Raw genomic sequence first — 23,110 nt, forward strand, 5'->3', positions numbered from 1 at the left:
TTACAGGAAATCATGTGTCATCCATTTAGAATAGTCTCACGGTAACGTCTACCAAATTGAACGTTGAAAGGAACTTAAAGCACACAAAGCCGACATGTGGAACGGCTACAATGTGCAAATTGCATACTCTAATGACATTCACCTACTTGCTACCGGATCTGACGTTGACGGTGCTACCGATACCCAGCATCCCCAAGTGCATCGAGATCTAGAAAAAGGACGGCGCGTGGAAATATCAAAAGAGAACACGTACACAACCGTCGAACATACGGAATGAGCAACAAGGACGAAACGGCAGCACAAAATACAAACAAAAGGATCAAAAGCCAGATCACTGACGGACCACACAGTAGCAGATTTGATAACAATTCAAAAAAATTGTGGTGTTAAGTAACACCAGTAGTTGAAGTGGAGACAACAGGAAGAACACAGCCTAGCCTCCGAAACCGTACAAGGTCCTTCCCTGCCTCTTCAGGGCGTACACTACGTCCATAGCAGTAACAGTCTTGCGCCTCGCGTGCTCAGTGTAAGTAACAGCATCCCTAATGACATTCTCCAAAAAGATCTTGAGCACGCCACGGGTTTCCTCGTATATCAGACCACTGATACGCTTGACACCGCCCCTTCGGGCCAATCGCCTGATCGCCGGCTTCGTGATACCCTGGATGTTGTCACGCAAAACCTTCCTGTGACGCTTAGCGCCACCTTTGCCCAACCCCTTTCCTCCTTTGCCGCGTCCCGACATGGCTCACGACAGAAACACTACTATGGAAACAGCAAATGCAATGAGCAAAAATCTGAGATGTCAAAAGTGGAACTACCACAACACGAACGTTAACTCGAATGAAAGAAGCAGAGATGTAGACACGATATATATAAGAAGCAGCTGCGACGCATTCAAACCCTAGCCCTCGCGCCAAAACTTTGAAAATCCCGCCAAGCCTTTGGGCGGGACATTCGAATTGTGGATGCAAAGGATGAGCGCGACATTCATCGTTTTTTCATCCATTTCTTAGTATTGGTAGATTCGTCATGGAGGATACAAAATGAAGATTTCATGAAAAGTAAAAAAAAAAAAAAAAAAAAGCTTGGTGCCGAATCCATGTTTTTGTGGGTTTTTGTGGTTGCTGAGCAGTTCATAACTATAGCTTACCATTGGAATGGGAAATACTACGGAAAATTCAATAATATAGAAAGATTAAAGATAATTAAGAAGAACAAATGATACATGTCAAAGATTACCAGTAATTTGTTCACTAAACAAATAAATTGTTGATTGAGAACTTCAACTTTACACACAAAAGTTATACTCACAAAACAAGTATATAATTTGTGCTGTTATTGTTTTATTTTATATGAGTATGTATGTTTAAAGGGTATTGCCAATGCCACCACAGTTTTTGCTCCTGAAACCCATTCAACTTTTTTATTTTTTTTAAATAAAAACATTCTAATCATGTTTATAATAAGTTTTTTAAATTATATAAGAATGAATTTTAATTTTAAGAATAAACTGTGGTGGCATTAGCATCACTCTATGTATTTATTCATTTACATATTGTTTGCATTAACATCAACAATGTGTCTTGTTACAATAAACATGTTCTTACTCAAACATCAAATACAAAAAGGAAAGTTTTTATATGAAAAATCATCCAATTGACTTCATAATACACTTTATTGAGACTCAAAATTTATTTAATACTTTAGCAAAAAAGAATGACTTTTTTCAATACTTGATATGAAAATAAAATAAAATAAAATAAAAAACTTATAACTTAAAAATGTAAAATAAATAAGTAAATTCAAATCACAATACTACATCTTAACATTATGTTAGAATATTTAACGGCTTTTTAAAAAAATCACCTTATTATATATGTATATGGAATTTGTATATGTATATGGAATTTACTAATGTACAACTCAAATTCTTTGATTGTAAAAACATGAAGCTTTTGAAAATAGTCACATTGATTGCTATGAAAAAATTAAATGCTGCAAGAGCAACAAAGAAAATTCTACAAAGTGTATTACATGACATAACATGATTAGTTGAATACAAAGTATTAGCAAATCATAATAAAATAATTATAACGGAAAACAGCAATAATATATTTTTTAAAATTTAACAAACGTCACATGTAAAATTTACAAACTTACAGATGAAGATAAAATCCAAATATAATTTTGTTCATTCAACAGTATTAAATACGTTTTATTCATCAAATACTTTTTGGGCAACTTCAACAACTGTATAAATTTCGTCATTAAAACTGCGTTATACTTAAAAACTGGCAATCAGTATCATAATTATCCATTTTATTCTTTAGGAGTTCTTCATAAACTCATGAATCCAATACTATTGTAAAAATTATACATCTATTGAAGAAAATAAATTCTTTAAAATTACGTCAAGTTTACTGAAAAGTGAAATACTTTCTAGAAAACTTTTACTGAGTGAACACATATTGGCTTTCATGAAATTAAGTTCAGATTAAACTTTAAAATATCCATAAAGATATGGAGTTGTTTTCCAGTGTATATAGTGGTATTTGTTTGTTTGTCAAAATTAAATAATAATGTTTGGATTGTCCATGCACAATGAAAAATAGCCATGGTTCAAATTTTTGGGAACTTTTAATAACGAAGGTGCTGTATTGCTATCATGCGAAAGGAAGTTTTCATTAGTTGCTATCTGCTACTTTGTGCAAATGAATAGGATAAGTTACAGTTGTGAAGAAAAATATTCAATGAGTTGATGAATTTGAGGATTATCACTCTTTGGTATTTTATTTCTACTGTTAGACTACTTTTTCAGTAACCAAATATTTTAAAAAAACATAATCTGATATTTTTTAATCAGCAATAAAAATAATTCATTGAATTTAATCTAAATTTTGAATAAAGTCTACAATAATGGTATAAAAATATATACTGTGTTTTTTTTCTTTATATATATATGAGCTTCAGAATATAATACAAAGAGGCAAAGAAGCCTTCTTATTTGCTGAACATGGGAAAATAGAAACATTAAACAAGGGAACAAGGGAATATTTCTCCAAACTTTATTCAACAATTTATAATGTCACAATGTTTTTATAATAATTATGATGCTCAAAGTAAAAATGAAAAGGAAAAATTTAAACTTTTTCAAATTTTTTGGTGAAATAATAAAATCATTAGTATTTACTCAAGAATATGAAATATTATTTTTAAATTATACAATAAAGAAAAGAAAATAAAAGAACCATAAGACTTGTGCAATTGCATTTCATATTTATTTTTCTGATATAAATTACGTGTTTTTATTTTATATTTTAAATGATTTAATTCAGCATTACATTCCTTTACATGTTTTTGTTACTATGTATTAAATTAAAATGGAAATAATAAATTTATTTTTTAATAGTTGAATATGATAAACTCTCTTTGTAAACTTAATGGTTTCTATTATTATTAATCAAGTTTTAATTTTTTAAATGTATAACAAAACTATGAAAAATTTGAAAAAACAAATAAATTATAAAGTGATGACCCCACTAATGTTATATAACATTATTACTAAAAATATTAGAAAAATACTTCGGAATTTCTAAAATAAAATTCTGATTCCACTCCATTTTCTCAGGCGAATTCACATGCCATACACAACATTAAAATAATAACAATAAATAAAGATTATACATTCTGACATGAAAAACCATTTTCACTTTGTTCGAGGATCCACTGAACGGGTATCGGCCATCGACACCCCCAACTTAATTGATATCCTACGACTGAAACCGATACCCGGTATTGTGGATACCCTTAGTTATATCCGGGTATCCCGGGTATGAGAAGCTACCTTGGAGAATGGATGCTTTCTCCACTTCTGTTGTAAGTCATGGTGGCTTAAGCACTTCGAGCCAGTTTATGAAGCTTTACACGGATTCGCAACACGAATGCTTGTGAGCTTGGAACACAGGAAAGCTTCGACGTCAATGCTCGCACAGTCGAATGGCTTCTTCTAACATGTGTGCCAAAACGCACAGTGGACACAGCTCTTCTTCGTATTTGGGCTTCGTGATAGAGTTAGTGGCGTTAAGAGGACAGCAACAGAGAGCGGCGAGATCCTTGAGTTTAGGGGTTGCAAATATCTGTTGTTCGTTGGTAGACTGTGCGTCGGAGAATCTCTAGTTGGTTTGGTTACCAGTGCCGCAATTGAACAGTTTCGCATCCTGCAGGGGATATGCTCTGACTCCGTCTCATTCATCCGAAGGGGCAACAGCCTTTTTCCTCTGGATTGATGTCTTCGTCACAGACATGAACGAACTCAGTTTCTGCAGCCAGTGGAGTGGATGGTTTGCAGAGAATGAGTCAGGATGGGGGGAATGATTTAAGACACACAAGGGTGGGATTCGTAGAGGAATGTTCGCCGATAACTCAATGGTTTTCATCACTTAAAAAGGCACGGGAGCCTTAAGGAGAACTAAACGTTCGATAACTAAATTGGTGTTACTTCGATGGTGGCAAATTTTGACGTGGCGATGGAGGATTGGGGCATTTATTTGATTGATACACAAGGACTGGGGGTCCACCCGTTGGACATCGCCAACGCTGGGAAGTCCAGCCAGTTTTATGGCTAAACGCCATTTGCATTGCCATCGCTGCGTCCCTTCCCGGCGTTGACACCGCGATTCGGTGTACGCTGGCGTCTGGTCCATCGCCTTGTCTCTCTCTCTCTCTGTCTTTCTCTCGTCATTTCAAACTCTGGGGTGGCTGTGTTCGTCTGCTGTAGCGTCCGGTGGAGCGAGTTTAGTTGGGTATGTTGGCTTTCTGCCGCTGCAGAAGTTATGTGCAGGATTTTAAGGTGTTTTCTTGGTGGTTTGGGGTTTGGGATGCAAATATAAGGGTGGAGATGGGTTGATGGATCGTTGAATTGCAACTGGGGTTTTGGGTTCAAGATGTTTTATGGGAGTTTCGTGGCGATTTACTCACAATTTGTTTTGCGAATTTTGAGGTTTCAGTGTGATGATGTGGTTTTGTAGTGTGAATGGAGCGATTCGGGGATTGTGGTGGCTTGATCGCATGAGAATTGAGTGGGGCGAAGGGCAGGGAATTCAAGTCGGAGGAGCAAGCATTTGTGGCCAGAATCGGTTGATGTTGGCGCGGTTACCATAGTTGCATTGTGAGGATAGAAGGAGTTGAAGATGATATGTCCAAGGATGTTGGACCGTCGGTCCTTGCTTCCCCGATTCTCGTCCCTGCAGTCGCCAGTGCTGCCATCTCTTGCGAGCAAAAAAGAAATTGCGGGCTTGTCATCAAATGTGGTTACTCCGTGCTGGAGCTTGAGGAAGAGCCATTCTCCGCTAGTTTGTGATGCGATTGGAGTATGTTCGACAGGTCAAAGCAGGTTAGCTGCCGTTGGGAAGCAGAAGAGAGTGCAATGTGGTGGAAACAAAAATGGAAGGCGGAGAGTAGTCGTGCAGTGTGAGACGGATGGGGGTCAGGGGTTGGAAGATGTTTCAGGGAAGTCGAGGACCTCAGATGGTGACAGCAATAGCTCGCCGATTGCCTCTGATGTTGCTGATGCAGGTCAATCTCCGGGTAAAACCTTGACTTCAGCTTGATTGTACGAACTGCATTTATACCGAATACCAAGAATTAGGTCGATTCCTACATCAGAAGAATCTTGAATACGGCACCTTGACGTGTATGAAACAGTGCAATTCACCTTTTCAACGTCCCATGGACTCATATGTGTTCGTTTTCGATTTGCAAGTCTAACTCGCAGCATATCCTTGTATCCCTTAGCGTGAGTTCGAATCGCTGAGGTCCACATTCTTCTTAGCTCGTATTAGTAGCTCGATCAAGTCGTCCTACGATTGTACTTATATGTTCAGGAGATTGAGGTATTTCGATTCGTACTTTCATACAGTGTCAGGTGATTGGGGTTAAAATTACAGCTTTACACAGCCGACTTCAACGATTGGTAATGAAAAAAAATGTTCCTTTTCTATAACCGGTGTGTAATTTTAGGTGTGGAATGTATTTTTACCTCCTCGCTCAAATTAATGTAATGTTATAGCAGCTGAAGATCAAGACATGTGCAATATGGAGCGCGAGTCTCCTGCCGCCATATTGAAGGAACTTTTGAGACTGGCTCAAGAGGACCTTGAAATGGCGAGGAGGAATTCTGAGAGGTTGGCAGAGAAAGCGCTGAAGGTGGCTGAAAAGGCCATGACACTGCAAGAGGAGGCAGTGGAAGCAGAGAGGGCTGCTAATGACGCCAAGGCGGAGGTTGAGAACATCCTTCAGCGAGAATCTGACGGTGCGCTCAAACCTTATGAAACAGACCCATGGCGTGGTATGTTAGTCTGACAATATTGAGTGATCTAAATTTAATAACATAGAAATTTGTTACAGGTGAAGTGGCGCTAGCGTCTTCGAGAGCTGCATACGAAGCTGCACAGAAGCGGGTAGAACGGGCTGAAATGGCTTTGAAAACTGCACAGTCGATAGCTAGAAGCGGAGAGACTTCTGCAGATGCGGTTCAGGTTAGTCTGCAAAGATCATTTGGCACAGAAGAGGGCAAGCTTGAAGGGAATCTGGACATCGCAACTGAAGACAAGGTAGATGTTGAAGTGAGAGATGTTAATGCTGAAGCTGCTCTTGAAACCGTAGAGGTGCAGGAGAAGGGGATCACTAGCAATGATCAGATAGATGCTACGATATTGCAGTGCGAGAAAGAGATTGAAGCTGCATTTGCAGCACTTAAAGAAAAAGAAGCTGAATATTCAAAATGTGAAGAAGAACTGTCTCAAACTCAGTTTTTGAAAATGGAGATTCTGGAGAAGGCAGCACTATTGAGCGAGACGTTTGAAAATGCACGAATTGCCGCAGCTGCGGCTGATTCAGAAGTTGCCATAGCTATGTCGCTCGCAGAAGAATCTGTTGCTATGGAGGTTGAAGCAACTCAAAGAGTTAGTGACGGTGAGATTGCACTTCAAAAGGCCGAGGGATCAAAGAAGGATGCTGTCCAGGCTGCGTCTGCTCTCGCGGCTGTGGATATTGCAGAAAAGCTTTCTTTGCAAGTCGCGAAAACAGCTGAAGTGCTTTTGCTAGAAACCGAATTGAAACAGGAAGATGATGGAAAACAGGATAGAATTGAAGCTGAAGTGGAGGAGAAGGTAGTCACATTTTTTGCTTTTTTTATTTTTTATTTATTTTTATTTTATTTTTGTTTTGTTTTGTTTTGTTTTCTTTTTTCTTTTTTCCGCTATGTCCAATGTAGTCGCTTGGATCTCTTCCGTTGGGTAATGACGATACATTGGATACCTGGGTATCTGCACAGCGGGGTGCATCCTTCTGGAACACTGGATTTGCCCTGCATCCGAGTTGTTGTCCTACCAGCACAATGATGCCTGGACAATGACTGCAGCAAGTGATCAAATTTAGTGTCTATCTAAAAAGTATATAGCTCTTTTTGGCTTGATTTTCAGCCCTCAGTTTATCAGCTTTTCTATTGTCATAATTTATGCGCTGAATCAGCACCTCCGCATCTGTTTGTAACAGCTCGAAGACATCTTGGTTCTTCATGGGCGGGCAAGCTTTAGTAGCTCTTTGAATGTGGTGGAATCTACAACCCCGTCGGAAAAGCAAGCTAAACAAAGTGACGGTGATTTGGGCACTAGGAACGAAGTGGAACCTCCCAGAGAAGCTGAAAAAGCTAAGAAGCCGGAGCCCAAATCCTCAACTAAGAAATCTTCAAGATTTTTTCCCGCTTCATATTTTTCAACCGACGATGAAGGAGAGTTTACACCTAGTACAGTTTTTTCAGAGTTTGCAACTGCAGCTCGGGCACATCTTGGCAAAGTGGGGGTTGCCGCTGCGTTACTGCTTGCTGGGTAATGAGATACTTATTTAGCTGGAATTATTTTTTGCTTCCCATTACTTGATAAATCAAACTTTTGAGACTGTAGAACTTTAAAAGTATGGACTGATTGCCAAGATATGAAGCTGTTCATTCTTGGATAGAAATTCGTATGATGAGCTTTAGCGGTATTGTCCGTTTATAGTTCAGTCACGAAGACTTCTTTAACATTCTTTTTGTGTTTTGTAGTGGAGCTTACCTAAACAATCGCATGGAGAAGCGGGCTCTACTACTTGAGACTCCGCCCTCTACAACCAGCATAGAGGTTCAGCAGAAAGGGAGGCCACTGATCAAAGAGATTAAAAAGATACCAAAACGCGTGAAGAAGTTGATAGAAAAGCTTCCACGTCAGGAGGTGAGTTGTTTAATTCTAGTTTTCTGCTTCATCCTGTGATTATTCGGTTCTGAACTACTGCGTCTACCCCTGAAACGCCGACCTTTATCTTTATATGCCTTATATTCGTTGCAAATTGTTATTGCAGCTAAATGAGGAAGAAACATCACTATTCGATGTCCTCTGGCTGCTCTTGGCTAGTGTCGTCTTTGTTCCCCTTGTTCAAAAGATTCCAGGAGGTAATTTATTCTTCCAAATTTCATAATTGACATGTATGCGTCTCCATTGAGGTATATAGGCTGCGTCATGTATGAGGATATCCTGCATATATGAGAGCGCACACTCACAAACTCTCTTTATTGTTTGATTATTCTTCTTATTTTTGTATGTTAGCTGTGCTTTAGAAAATTATTTGAATGAGGTTTACGAGTTTTGTGGTTCTGAATGGGACTAACCGTTCGATTTTATATCTTCTCTGACTTAGAGGAAATGCCAGTGGTTAGTGCCAGGTGCCCTATTTATCTTTTTAATTTTTTTACTAGTAAGATATTACCGACTCTGTTTTTTGGTGAATAGCTCTCAAACGGGGGTAATTACATTTGGCACCAGTCAGCTTTCTGTCTTTTAACTTATTTCCTTCTGTCTAAACAGGTAGTCCCGTTCTAGGATATCTCGCTGCTGGTGTGTTGATTGGGCCATATGCGCTTTCAATCATTCAGAATGTCCATGGGACGAAGGCCATTGGTGAATTTGGAGTTGTATTCTTGCTATTCAATATTGGTCTTGAGGTATGTAGAATTTTGTTGGGTTATCATCTACCCATTGTGATTTTATCAGCATATTCTACATTCCGATTGCAACTAATATTGTAGTCTTTACCAACGTAACTTTTATCACAAGTACCTATATTTGGTATTAAGTTGAAAACTCAAAATCGTGTCAAGGTTGCAGAGCTTGCAGGATTCAGTCCATTTTTCTTCTGATTGCTTTGCAAGTCTTTTTTGTTTTATGTTTCCAATTTTTTTATGATACCACAATAAGGGGATTGACCTCTGTTCGATCGGTTGTATTTTTGCAGTTGTCGGTGGAGAGACTGAGCTCCATGAAGAAGTATGTATTTGGATTTGGCTCAGCTCAGGTATCTCTCTGTTTAAAATATAGGTTATATTTATTTTTCCTCGGCAATGCAAATGGTGCGTGTTTTGTGGTGTATACATAAGCAACTTGAATTGCCACTGAAACTCTCATTGTACTGGCACATTTGGCGTCCAACTAGGGTTGTATAGGGAAGTAATAACTACTTGGAATATCCTCGATCTTGATTCAGCGCAAGAAATGACATGTCCAATTTTGAAGTGGAATTGATTATTATTAGTTCATCAGATTCAGCTTTTCCACCTCTATTGCTGATATGTTTAAGGTTACTTTAGATTTACTTCCGTTTCTGGTGATTTAGGTATTGGCAACTGCTGTGGCCGTTGGCTACTTCACATTTCTAGTGTCTGGAGCATCCGGTCCTGCCGCAATTGTTATTGGAAATGGGCTTGCTCTTTCTTCAACAGCTGTAGTCCTTCAGGTCTGTTACTTTTCAATTTACTTGCGATGGCGCTTACTATTTCATAAGAAAAGTTGTAGCTGTAATTGATTTTGGTTCAATTTTACTGGAAACAGTGACGTATGCCGTGGAGAAGTATGATGCGAAGGTTGTATGATATTGTTATTAAGAGATATATCAATGTACAGGTATTGCAAGAACGCGGTGAGAGCACATCTAGACACGGCCGGGCTACCTTCTCTGTGTTACTGTTTCAGGTCAGTCGAGAAATACTAAATTCAGTAATTCAGACTAGGTTTGTAATTACCGATGCTTGTACAAGTCTATTTTTGTGTGGTATGGAACTTGACATTGTAGTGCATCGTGGGCGTGCAGGATTTGGCAGTAGTGGTGTTGCTTATTTTAATTCCCCTTTTGTCTCCTAATTCGTCGAAAGGAGGGGTAGGTTCGCCAACTCTGAGATTTTAGTCAGGAACATGTTTTTATGTTTGACATGAGGTGCTTCATTTTGGTAATTCACTTTGAGATCTTACAGTAAGTCAGATTTAAAAGTTGCGTTATTTGTTTTCTTGTTGGGCTTTTTAGGTGGGATTTCAAGCTATTGCTGAGGCTTTGGGATTGGCAGCTGTCAAGGCTGTTGCTGCAATAACTGTTATCATAGCTGGAGGTCGACTGGTTCGTAAATTGCTTGCCCCCATTCCAGCTCCACGCATCTATTTGGTTTATTCAGCTATTTGGCTGGAAAAGGACGTAAAAGAATTCTAGTTAGATATAACCTGTTTGGATGTTTCTTTACTACTGTGCATTAATTATGGAGTCGATAATCATATTGTGGTTGCTCAGTTTTGACAAACTTAATATTTAAATGATTTTTGTATGTCTATGTACAGCTTTTACGACCTGTATATAAGCGCATGGCAGATAATCACAATGCAGAAATATTTGCAGCAAACACACTTTTGGTGGTTCTTGGTACAAGTTTCTTAACGGCACGGGTATGTAATTGTTCCCTACTGTTCTTCTCATCAAATTTGCGAACGTGACTTCTATGTAAATGCAATAGATCACATTTGCATTTCTAGCACTCAGGAATTGGACATAATTGAGAGGCGGTTTTATCGAATTTACTTCAAAAAGTCACTTTACTCGTACTGTCACTCAAAATTTCGTCCTGTCCCTGAGTCCTAGACTTAGAAAAATGATTTATTGAAAGTCTTTGTGCTGCAATGCTCTGTGCTTAGAGCATTCAGTTTTGTACATCAGCATCTAAATGCCTGTTGAGTGCAATATCTGGACTTACTGTGCTAAGTTTGCTGCAAGTTGATTCTGCTTGAATCTAATGGGGTTTTTTGGAACAGGCTGGCTTGTCAATGGCACTTGGAGCCTTTCTAGCAGGCTTGTTGCTAGCTGAAACTGAATTTGCTCTGCAAGTTGAGTCAGATATTGCCCCATATCGAGGATTGTTACTCGGCCTGTTCTTTATGACGGTAAGTTTCTTACCGTGTGATACTAGAAGAGTTCTCAAATAGCTGAGAAGACTTCATGTATTGTTGATTTAGTACGCACCCTCGTATCTTTGATCCAAAGATTTGCTCGTAGCATGATTTTAGCACCTCTTTGAGCTAGTAAATGTGGGTGTCTTTGCGCAGGTGGGCATGTCCATAGACCCAAAGTTATTGGTGGCCAAATTTCCTATGATTATGGGTGCACTTACTTTGTTAATTGTTGGGAAAACTTTGATCGTGACTGGTTTGGGTCGATGCTTTGGCCTTTCAACTGTTGCTGCTGTACGTGCCGGGCTCTTCCTGGCTCCTGGTGGAGAATTTGCGTTTGTCGCTTTTGGTGAAGCGGTGAATCAGGCAAGCGCTAAATCTGATTTAAAAACAATGAATCTTGTTAACATAACTTTCGGGGATTAAAAATAGCTGCACAGTCTTCAAACAAAGAACCATGTTGCTTTAGATTTGTTCTCATGTTGGGTGATGTTCACACATACACAGGGGATCATGTCTGCCGAAATGTCATCTTTACTGTTCTTAGTGACGGGCCTGTCAATGGCTATTACCCCGTGGCTTGCTGCTGGAGGTCAGCTCGTTGCAAGTCGCTTTGATCAACAAGACGTTCGAAGTCTACTACCTGTGGAAAGCGAGGTACTTTCTTAGCAATTTGTAGAGACTAAACTTCATTTCATGCTGTCCTTGAATTGGCGGATCAGGGAATAACATTAACCATACATCTGATGCAAATTAATTATTCTGCATGCAGACCGACGATCTCCAAAATCACATGATTATCTGTGGATTTGGAAGAGTAGGACAGGTATGTGTTTTCTTTAAAACTATTTGCAACTCAATCCTTGACTACTCGTTGTTCTGTATTATGCGGTAGTGTATATTTGAACACTGAAAATGGTTTGCCTTCACGCTGAAAACGTTAAGAGGATTCATTGTGATTAGAGAGCAGTTTGTAATGGTTTTAGGTTAAGAATGCTGTAATTTTTGGTTTGAAGACGAGAAACTGATTTTGGATATGCTATTCTGGACAGATTATTGCACAATTATTGGCTGAGAGGTTGATACCATTTGTAGCACTTGATGTGCGAAGGTGAGTGTCACATTGATTAGATAAAGTTTCTACCGTGACCATGTTTATCACTTCTATATTATTTTGTTGTTTATGATTTTAACAACACTAGTTATCGCAGAATGAATAAGCTGGTTGTCTTTGGCGAGGTTCTTGTTTCCCATATAATCGTGCTTCTTTCGAAAAAGAAACGCTCACAATTAAGATGATCTAAATTTGACAGTGAGCGTGTTAGTATGGGACGAGCACTGGATTTGCCTGTCTTTTTCGGAGACGCAGGAAGCCGAGAGGTGCATCCTCACCTCTTATATCCTTGTATTATTTTTAGCATTGACTGCTTAGGTATTGATCATCTCAATGTCAAAGTTTTTTCCTCGCCTTTGTGCCACATATGCTGATGCTGCGTGTGATCTTAGGCAGGCAGATATTGAAATGGTAAAGTCCAACGTTCTTTTATGTTTAAGATAGCCTACTTGCCACTCTATTACATCTATTGCTAACATTTGAGAACACTAGAAGATCAGAAAATTAATCATGGGTGAACTGGCTACAGATATTGCATAAAGTTGGAGCAGAACGGGCATCTGCAGCTGTCATAGCATTAGACACACCTGGAGCGAACTACCGAACGGTGTGGGCTTTAAGCAAGTACTATCCTCATGTGAAGACGTTTGTGCGTGCTCATGATGTGGATCATGGAATGAGTTTGGAGAAGGCTGGAGCAACTGCGGTATGTTCTGGCTCCGAAGGGTTTTGGTCTAGTTAAAGTATCATTATGTGTTGCATATGATTGCAAGAATTAGAGGTGTGAACAGTGGAGCACTATAGGTGGTTGAGTCTGATGGATACTTATTCTGAACGCGAGTCTTGCTTGGCGAATGTTTTCATCTTTGTATTACTTTGTGTGGCACTTTTAGAAATGCGTGAGCCAGTTTCATTTGACTATTGCTTTGTTATGATTCCAGGTCGTGCCAGAGACATTGGAGCCTAGTTTGCAGTTAGCAGCTGCTATTCTTGCTCAGGTTCGGGCTTTTTTTATTTGACCGGAATTGTTGTGAATGTATTTAGGTCATTGTTTGTTTGAATTATTAGTGCTTGAGAGTTAGTAGTCTTGTGAATTTCGGTCTTTCGATCCTTACCTTCTTGTTTTCGATTGTTTATTTTGTCAAAGGCTAAATTACCAGCATCAGAGATCGCTGCGGCAATTGACCAGTTCCGAACCAATCATCTCTCAGAACTCACAGAGGTACTCCTCGACACTTTCATGAAAATTCCGTACAAGGATTTTGGCAGTTGTACCTTATCTTCAAGCACCCTAAAAAGAGCCACTAGATTAGGGACGTTCCTCTACATTTACTCATATTTTAAATTTTGAATCACCATAATTTTTCGACAAAAATTCACCTATGTTAATTATTTAATCATGTGAAGCTGTCGGAGGCAAGTGGGAGTTCACTCGGATACGGCACAACTCGCAGCAAAACGAAACCTAAGTTAATTCCGACGGAGCTCCTCTCCAAAGAAGTTGATGATGGAAATTACAGCGCACCGCCAGGCATTGTAGCTGTTCCCTGATTGCTATCAACCAACTTGGGGACATATCAATGCTCTCTCGAGATTCAGAGGTAGATGGGCGTATGGACGAACGGCCAAGTAGTCAAATGTTGAACATATTTCCTACTTTTTCCTACAGACTCTCAAATTTGTCCCCTTTCTTTCTTTTTATGGAAGAGACTTAACAGGATTAGTTTATATGGGTTTGTAGAGACAGCCCATCGGAATATTCTAGAGCAATGCTCAATTGCAACTAAAGTATCACAGCATACACAAGCATGTGAATGCAGCTTCTTACATTTCGTAGATGTGTAGATCTTTGAAAGAATCATTTAGAGAAAACTAGTACTAATTGACTTCAAAAACTGCTGGCATTGTACAATTCTCTAAGATAGCATGATGCTATGTGCATCTGTGTAACGTGTTGGTCAGAGAAGGACAGATCAAAATTGGGTTTGTCAAATTAAATCATGCGTTTTGTAAAGATTACTGTTCCATACTCCACTCTTTCTGATGTCCTGCTGTCTAATGCTTTAAATCGTATCCTGGTTTGTGTGCCTATTCCAGACATGTATTATGCTTGAAAATATATAGATGAGACGTTTTGCTCAACTTTAATGTTCTCATCTGGTTGATGGCTCTGAATATATATAATCCCAACCTCATCTATGTTAAAGAAGTGAGCATACGTTAAAAAAATGTAGTCCTAGCAATTTAGAATATCAGAGAATGGCAAGAATGAGAATAGTTGACAAGATTGAGAGTGTTAATTTCTGTTCTTAATCTTACAGTTTCATGTATTACTTCGACATTGACTAGTCAAAAGTCTTTGTGAATGGCAAACATCATTTAAAAGCACTTTTTTTTGGAGTTGTGTAACTTAAGATAATAAAAAACATAAAAAAAACACAACAATTACAATATTATTACATAGAAAACATATTTTGTGAGGGATTTTGTTTTTTTTAAAATGATGTAAATGTCAATTTAATAGATGCATTTATGATTGTATTTTTTACTTTTTACTACGATCATTATGAACATACTATGTGATACTTAACAGCGGACTATCAATAGATATGCAAAGGATAATTCTTCAATTGATATCTTAAAAAACATATTTCTAGCACACACCAGTTTTAGAGAATCGAATCTATGAAAATAATAACACAATACCAGCAAAATAATATTAACTGTTTTGTTTGAATATCACGAGTATCTATTATCAAAGTCGTGAAGTTAGTGTAAAAAATGCAAATGTTTTGTATGTTGAGATGGTGTCTCACAATTTGGCCCTATGTTAATATGCAAGTGGAGAAAGGCATTTTTTTATGATTATATGTACATACCCACACACAAACACACACATGCGCTTTTACCAACAACTTTTTCCAGAATTTTATACGTATTTTTTAATTCGATGGGTCCCCAATTAAATAATTTAATTTCATATTACTCCAACCTCAGGATTTATATTCGGACGGTGCCAGCGCAAAACTGAACTGACCAGGTCCGAGAAACAGTCCAGTAACGAAGTTCAGCCGATCCCGTCAACGATCGTCGCGAGATTTCGTCCAGAATGGGGACTGGGCTTCAATAAGTCTTCGAAAACTTTATATGGCAGACTTCAAACTACTTGAAGCTGCAGACTTCAAGCATTTCAAGCCGCAGACTTCAAACAGATCAAGCGGCCGACCATAACGTGCTTAAGTCTGCAGACTTGGGGGAAATGCGGCAACCGATCCGAAGATTAGGGTTAGGGTTTTTTAGGAAGAAGCTTCCTAGACCTTCTGAAAGCTTCCCCGACCTTCCTCTGCCTTCCTCACCGTTGATACTTAGTGCCCTTCAGCACTTTATTATCATCCATTTTGTGGTCCGCATCCGAGGCACCACTAGTTACGTGACTTTGCGGAGTAGAGCCTTCTTTCTTGTCAGATCTTATTTGTTGGAGCAGAGGGCGTAGAAGCAAGCGCAGCAGCCATGGCCGGCAAGGGTGAGGGTCCTGCCATCGGTATCGATCTTGGCACCACGTACAGCTGCGTGGGTGTGTGGCAGCACGATCGTGTGGAGATTATCGCAAATGACCAGGGTAACAGGACCACGCCCAGTTATGTTGCCTTCACCGACACGGAGCGTCTCATTGGTGACGCCGCCAAGAACCAAGTGGCCATGAACCCCACCAACACTGTATTCGGTAAGTGGCTTGCCGCTCTCCCCCCCCCCTTTTTTTTTTTTTTTTTTTTTTTTTGTTTTTTTTGAAGTATCAATTGTCTAGAGCTGACTGTTTTCAAGATGGGGACTTGTGAGTTTGCCCGCGAGTCATGACTTGCGTCAGTGTTGCATGGTTCAGAGGTTAGCGTTCTCGGGTTGACAGATGTTTAGATCTGGCCGAACATGGTCTTAGTTTTTTTCGTTCTAAGCTTCTCAAGGTCAAAAAATTAGAATGTTGCATGAAATGAATATTCACGCTCACTTTAGCTCCGCGGGTGATGTGGCTACCATACGTCGCACGAAATGTCGGCATTTTATCCTGTTGGAAGTGACGTAGATTTTGTATATGTGGAGCTGTTCGTCCTCCGAAACCAGTAGGTAGTGTGCACGTGGGTATGAGATTTAGCGTGATGATTTTATTCATAGATTTAACCATACGCTAACATATTGATATCTTTGCAGATGCGAAGAGGCTCATTGGAAGGCGTTTTAGCGATGCCTCAGTCCAGAGTGACATGAAGCTATGGCCTTTCAAGATCACCCCAGGACCGGGAGAAAAGCCCATGATCAGCGTGATGTACAAGGGTGAGGAGAAGACATTCGCCGCTGAGGAGGTGTCCTCCATGGTGCTCATTAAGATGAAAGAAATCGCTGAGGCTTACCTTGGTTCGACTGTGAAGAACGCAGTGGTGACTGTCCCTGCTTACTTTAATGATTCGCAAAGACAGGCAACCAAGGATGCCGGGGTGATTGCCGGTTTGAACGTGTTGCGTATTATCAACGAACCAACCGCTGCTGCCATCGCCTACGGTTTGGACAAGAAGGCTACCTCTGTAGGTGAGAAGAACGTCCTTATCTTCGACCTAGGGGGCGGTACCTTCGATGTGTCTATTCTGACCATTGAGGAAGGTATCTTCGAGGTTAAGGCTACTGCCGGAGATACTCACTTGGGAGGGGAGGACTTCGATAACCGGATGGTGAACCATTTTGTTCAGGAGTTCAAGCGGAAGTACAAGAAGGATATCAGCAGTAACCCCCGTGCTCTTAGGAGGCTGAGGACCGCCGCGGAAAGGGCGAAGAGGACCCTTTCATCGACTGCTCAAACCACTATCGAGATTGACTCGCTGTACGAGGGTGTCGACTTTTACTCTACCATCACCCGTGCTCGATTTGAGGAATTGAACATGGACATGTTCAGGAAGTGCATGGAGCCGGTGGAGAAGTCCTTGAGAGACGCAAAAATGGACAAGTCTTCCATCCACGATGTTGTGTTGGTTGGAGGGTCCACCCGTATTCCCAAGGTGCAACAGCTGCTTCAGGACTTCTTCAACGGGAAGGAGTTGTGCAAGTCTATTAACCCTGACGAAGCCGTGGCCTACGGTGCAGCTGTCCAGGCTGCTATTTTGTCTGGAGAGGGCAACGAGAAGGTCCAGGACCTTCTACTATTGGATGTTACCCCCCTGTCCTTGGGACTCGAGACGGCAGGAGGTGTAATGACGGTGTTGATTGCCAGGAACACGACTATTCCCACCAAGAAGGAGCAGGTCTTCTCTACCTACTCAGACAACCAGCCAGGAGTGTTGATCCAGGTGTACGAGGGAGAGAGGGCACGGACCAGGGACAACAACTTGCTCGGAAAGTTTGAGCTTTCCGGAATTCCCCCTGCCCCGCGTGGTGTGCCCCAGATCACCGTGTGCTTCGATATTGATGCCAACGGTATCTTGAACGTGTCTGCCGAGGACAAGACGACGGGCCAGAAGAATAAGATCACCATCACCAACGACAAGGGTCGTTTGTCGAAGGACGAGATTGAGAAGATGGTGCAGGAGGCTGAGAAGTACAAGTCTGAAGACGAGGACCACAAGAAGAAGATCGAGGCAAAGAACGGACTGGAGAACTACGCCTACAACATGAGGAACACTATCAAGGACGAGAAGATTGCGTCGAACTTGGATGCCGCCGACAAGAAGAAGATTGAGGAGGCTGTGGAGGCTGCCATCCAGTGGTTGGACCAGAACCAGTTGGCAGAGAGCGACGAGTTCGATGACAAGATGAAGGAATTGGAGGGTATCTGCAACCCCATCATCGCCAGAATGTACCAGGGAGGTGCAGGAGGTGAGGGTGCTCCTCCATCCTACGGAGGAAGCGACTCACCCCCATCCGGTGCTGGCCCAAAGATCGAGGAGGTCGACTAAATGGAATACGCAAATACCCTAATTTTTTGATTGTGAGTTGGTTCTGTGTGGGATTGTACACTTGACAATTTTTTCGGTCAATTCTTGCATAAGAGACAGGAACGCCTCTCATTGTCGAGAGGCGGGTGTAGACCCAGATTCAAATTTCATTTTTTCTCCTGAAACAATTTATAATTGAATTGGTTAATGAGAACCGAAATCTCCTTGATTCGTTAATATGTAAAGTGAGCCCTGAGATGGAATTGATGGTATATCTGCGGACGTAAAGATGTGTTACACACATGTGTGCACAAATAGCAGTCCCAAATAAATTATAAACTATGATCATTACAACGTAATGCCCCAATATAGTAGAAATACACTTTAAATTCAATATTAATGATATTAAACGTCGCTTAACTAGCCTGAAAATATCACCTCAACTAAATGGCATTTCTTCTAGCTAGAATTTCCTTGCACCAACTCAACACTTTCAGATAATTATTAGCCATACTTGCCACTAGCCAAAACACCTTCTCCATTCTATTAGAAAAGTGACCATACATCAATGCAGCAAACCTCTTTGTCGGCATAGAAAACATTGTGTGTATCGTGGTAACAAATCGTAATCATACACCCTGACTACAGTAATTGCCTCATAAACACAGTCAAAACAGTACATCAAATGTGTACAGTAACAGTTTCGAAAAGCAAACCTCTTCTTATTTGTAAGTTTTTGAGAAACTGTCTTTCCAATTTTAGTATGGCAAGATTGGAACAATTTTGATAAACCTTTAAAAAAATTTAAGACATCTTCTAACCTTGCAACAGTTTCATATTAAAGGTTTACTTGTTTACTAACATCCTTGATTTAGATATAACAAAAAGCTTACAATCATCCAATGTCTATGCAAACTTTGAATTAAGTGGGATACATCAAACTAATGAAACAAACATTGCTAACTGTTAGCCTTCAATAAACTTAGATGGCTTTATGTATTTATAAATCTTGCCATACTAAAATTCAACATGTTTTTGCAAAGAATAAATTAGGACCAAAATACAACTCCTTAGGCATCAAAGATCTTAAACTATTCAACTACAAAAAAGATGTCACCATATACCTATAATTGCTTCACACACTACTAAACTAAATACAAAGTATTTTTCAATTGTGGCAACAAAAAGCCACATGAAACTCAGACCATCTAATTTTGATGACAACACTGACGTTATAGAATATTGTTTCAAATGTAGGACATTGTAGGCTAAGATCACCACGTCCGAGAAAAAAATTGGCAAAACAAAGAATTAGGTAGAATAGTGAGTCAATACAAGGCACTATCTAAGACTGCAAGGATAATTGACATGGGTAGGATATTCTTCTATATCTCTACATTGAAATTTAGGAAAACAAATGTAAACATGGTAGGATTTTAATAAGAAGAGTAGTATGATGATGTAGTAGAGGCACCACTTGGATCACAATGACAACCCCATGTACATTGAACTGCAAAACATATGGGAATTGATGGTCATAATGGTTGCATTATTGTGTCAAATGTGCATATATTCTCTAGGCACGAGTGTCACAATGCATAGACTATCAACATTCAATGTGGACATCAATAGTAGTGGGGTTGCAAAGGCAGTGTATAATAAGAAGCATAATTAGGTGCTGAGGCAAAGTCATTAGATATTAAGAGGATACTCATATTGAGAGTGTATGAGTTACTACACTAGAGAAGAGTACTTTGTCTTATCAAATGTGGTGGAAGCATCAATCATGAGGCATGACGCGGATTAAAGCAAACATCACCAAGTGGAGCATAAGGAGAAGAGACGAGCTCTTTTGTAGGCAAGGACATGTAGGTTCAAATGAAGATGACTTTGCTAATGACACAACCTAGGCAAACAAGTATTATGGTTCAAGACTTATGAAAAGAGTGAGTATATGTTTTAAGTAGAAGCCTAGGATCCAAAATACATCCTATCAACTTAATAATGTATATCAAAAATAATACAAAATCCAAGTGTTAATTTTGGATGTGAAACCTTGTTTGAATGTGAATGCTGCATGGTGGCTTGATGTAAGTTCCGGTTGCCTACAACCTATTCCTTCAATCTTGATAATTTGCCAACAAACAAGGAGATCCATGAACTTGGGAATCTCAATGAGATTGTAAATTGGCAACAAGAGAGAAGAACATGAGAAGAAATTAATGCCACTCTTAAAAGGCAATAAGGGATCTCTTTGGGATTGATCTCCTTTACCCTTTTTGAAAGACATAAAAAAAAAATAAAAGATAGTTGATAATGATCATAATTCACTCGCACTCCTCTAAATATCTCCACTTTGGCCATGTCCCAATCCAATTTTTTAATAATAAAGTTTTATTTTATTTTATAGTTTATACTTAATCAGATGATAATCATTATTGCTTTAGGAGTTAAATTGATACTTAAAGCCTTTATATTGGACTAAATATATATTTTTTCTATTCTAAGTTTTTAAACTTGGATTACATAACTATTTAAAAGAAATTTGAGATATGCTTTTTTAACTAGGCCCAGAAAATCAGTCTTTTGAAAATGGACTTTAGGAAAAGAAACTGTAAAAACAAAATGGCAAAAGATACCAAATACAATCTTCTAATAAATATATATTTAATACCAAATTAATCCCTAAAATAGAAATATGGTTAAGATTAATTTTTTTTGATTTTTCTTAAAATAATTACTTCTAAATTTAAGAGCATAGATGTTAAATTAAAGATATTTAGTATATATAAAATTTATTATATACAATTTGGAATAAAATTTGTTTAATTTATTAAATATAATATTAATAATATAACTATTTATGTTACTAAAATCATCTAAAAATAAATAAAAATTATTAAGGATAGAACTTTTTTTTTTTTTTTTTTTTTTTTTTTTTTTTAAAGTAAGACATTTAATAAATTTCTGCAATAATAACAATTAAAAATGGTTTATTTACATTCATCTTTATATTTAGATTTCATTTTTTAATTTAGTTAAGAAAAAAAAAGATGTGAATTTATTTTCTTTAGCTATTGAAAGAACCTAAAGCATATACACATTAATAAAAACTAATTTATCTTTAGAAAGGCGTCTGATGAAATTTCTTAAAGACTTACTAGTAGACCAAGATGCCATTGGTTAAGTCTTCTCTTCATATTGCAAGATTATTAGATAACCAAGATTCTATTTTTTCCTTTTTTTAGATTATTAAATACTTATAATTAGATTCTATTGAATTTTGATGATAAGACTTGTTAAGTCTTTAAATAAAAATGCGAAAAAATTCAAAGGCTAGTAAAAAAATATTTATTTCAAATATATGATTTATCAATATAATGGACCAAGTTGTTACATATTTAATTTCATCATAGTTTAAAATTTTCAAAAAATAAATTAGAGCTAAAAAAGCTAACCTCAATATATATTATATGATAAGAAGTAAATTTTATTGCAATAAATTTATGAAAATAAAAATTAAAAGTAGTACATCTAATTCATATTTATATGTGTGTGTGTGTTTTTTTTTTTTTTTTTTTTTTTTTTTTCTAATTTTTTTATATAATAAAAATTATGTTTTTTTATAAAATTCAAAAACAAGTAATAAAAAATATGAGCAGAAATAGGAATGTAATAGATGGCAAATTGTAATGGCAATAACAAAAAATATGGTAGCATTCACAATATTTTAAAATAATATTTCTTTTTGAAATAATTTTTAATGAAAGAAACCATTGGCTTTATAATTATTAATCATATTTAAATTGGTATTCACAACAATGCTCCAAAAATTACAAAAAAACTCCAAAATTGTCTAATATTTTTATTATACTTAGTCTTTACAAAATTTTGATTGAACTTTCTAAATGTTTTAATTCAAAAAGTTTTTTATATAATGAATAGGACCAAATTCTTGATACTTGAGATAGAGCCTATTGGTCTTTAAATTAGATAATTTAAATTATTTTATAATATCATTCTCAGTTGTAAGCTAAAATATAAAATAAAGAATTAAATTAATAGATCATTTCATATTATCACATTTCTTTCAAATCTACATAAAAATATATTATCTTAAGTTTTTTCTTATTTTCAATATAAATCATAATCTTGTCTATACTCATATTCTATCTTCTTAATTATTTCAGGAAATCTTTATGTATCTTCAATGAAAAAATAAAATTTCTAATTATAAAAATAATTAAAAAATAAGTTTTATGTACTTGCTTCATTTCTTGCCACACTTGTGAATGTATTAAATAATTATATTTTTAATTTTTAATTTTCAATTTTCTATCAATAATTTAAGAATTATTTTTCTATAATAAATCTATAACATATATTTATATTTTTTTATCTGATAAATATTAGATGCATAATATATGATAATTTATGAAAATATTGTCAATAATGATCTAAAATATTTTATTATTTATATGAAAACCAACTTTTGCCATTAAATCTTTTTAAATAAGAGAACTATGATTATAAATTCTACCTCACTTTATTCTTTTAGAATCTCTTAAATAATTTGAGTTTACACTTTAAAAGTAAGAACACTTTTTGCTAATTTTTTTATTTAATTCTTTAGTTATTTTACCACACAACTTTTATTGGTAAAAAACCAATATATACATTATATTTAGATTGGATATTATAAAATAACTATAAAATTTGTAAATTTTGATACATACTAAAAAATTTAAAAATAATATAAAATATCTAACTTCATAAGATTGGAA

At 37.5% G+C, this 23,110-nt stretch overlaps 3 protein-coding genes across 7 annotated transcripts; 2 read left to right on the forward strand and 1 right to left on the reverse strand.

The window, feature by feature from the left end:
* Positions 1–368: 368 nt before the first annotated feature.
* LOC112284452 (histone H4) lies at positions 369–877 on the reverse strand. The gene has a single exon (XM_024524243.3). It carries the CDS (start codon positions 743–745, stop codon positions 434–436), a length of 312 nt encoding a protein of 103 aa, XP_024380011.1. The 5' UTR covers positions 746–877; the 3' UTR covers positions 369–433.
* A 3,720-nt stretch (positions 878–4,597) lies between these two features.
* Positions 4,598–14,440, forward strand: LOC112284679 (K(+) efflux antiporter 2, chloroplastic). 5 transcript variants are annotated; one of them, XM_024524706.3, is made up of 24 exons: positions 4,598–4,805; positions 5,031–5,589; positions 6,074–6,313; positions 6,409–7,172; positions 7,558–7,889; positions 8,105–8,270; positions 8,398–8,488; positions 8,901–9,037; positions 9,328–9,387; positions 9,706–9,825; positions 9,993–10,061; positions 10,180–10,245; positions 10,390–10,479; positions 10,695–10,799; positions 11,163–11,291; positions 11,454–11,663; positions 11,805–11,954; positions 12,070–12,123; positions 12,350–12,408; positions 12,611–12,677; positions 12,941–13,117; positions 13,353–13,409; positions 13,559–13,633; positions 13,819–14,440. In XM_024524706.3, the coding sequence occupies exons 2-24, from the start codon at positions 5,193–5,195 to the stop codon at positions 13,960–13,962; spliced, it is 3,759 nt and encodes a 1,252-aa protein (XP_024380474.1). In that variant the 5' UTR covers positions 4,598–4,805; positions 5,031–5,192; the 3' UTR covers positions 13,963–14,440. The 5 variants fall into 5 exon arrangements, with proteins under 5 accessions (XP_024380474.1, XP_024380473.1, XP_024380477.1 ...); XM_024524705.3 differs by having other exon boundaries at positions 4,603–4,805; positions 6,071–6,313; XM_024524709.3 differs by having other exon boundaries at positions 4,645–4,805; positions 5,031–5,577.
* A 1,374-nt stretch (positions 14,441–15,814) lies between these two features.
* LOC112284680 (heat shock cognate 70 kDa protein) lies at positions 15,815–18,563 on the forward strand. The gene is made up of 2 exons (XM_024524710.3): positions 15,815–16,135; positions 16,615–18,563. Exons 1-2 carry the CDS (start codon positions 15,922–15,924, stop codon positions 18,345–18,347), a joined length of 1,947 nt encoding a protein of 648 aa, XP_024380478.1. The 5' UTR covers positions 15,815–15,921; the 3' UTR covers positions 18,348–18,563.
* The last annotated feature ends 4,547 nt before the right edge of the window (positions 18,564–23,110 follow it).

This window comes from Physcomitrium patens, chromosome 7 (assembly GCF_059467195.1).
Source record: "Physcomitrium patens ecotype Gransden chromosome 7, ASM5946719v1, whole genome shotgun sequence".
Classification (NCBI taxonomy): Eukaryota; Viridiplantae; Streptophyta; class Bryopsida; order Funariales; family Funariaceae; genus Physcomitrium; species Physcomitrium patens.

Bases quoted from the DNA above. Each gene is read 5' to 3' on its own strand.
- LOC112284452 (XM_024524243.3), bottom strand. From the start codon at position 745: ATGTCGGGACGCGGCAAAGGAGGAAAGGGGTTGGGCAAAGGTGGCGCT.
- LOC112284679 (XM_024524705.3), top strand. From the start codon at position 5,193: ATGATATGTCCAAGGATGTTGGACCGTCGGTCCTTGCTTCCCCGATTC. The intron at 7,890-8,104 runs GTAATGAGATAC...TGTGTTTTGTAG, and splicing joins GCTGCGTTACTGCTTGCTGG to TGGAGCTTACCTAAACAATC. The intron at 8,271-8,397 runs GTGAGTTGTTTA...TTGTTATTGCAG, and splicing joins AAAAGCTTCCACGTCAGGAG to CTAAATGAGGAAGAAACATC.
- LOC112284680 (XM_024524710.3), top strand. From the start codon at position 15,922: ATGGCCGGCAAGGGTGAGGGTCCTGCCATCGGTATCGATCTTGGCACC. The intron at 16,136-16,614 runs GTAAGTGGCTTG...ATATCTTTGCAG, and splicing joins CCCCACCAACACTGTATTCG to ATGCGAAGAGGCTCATTGGA.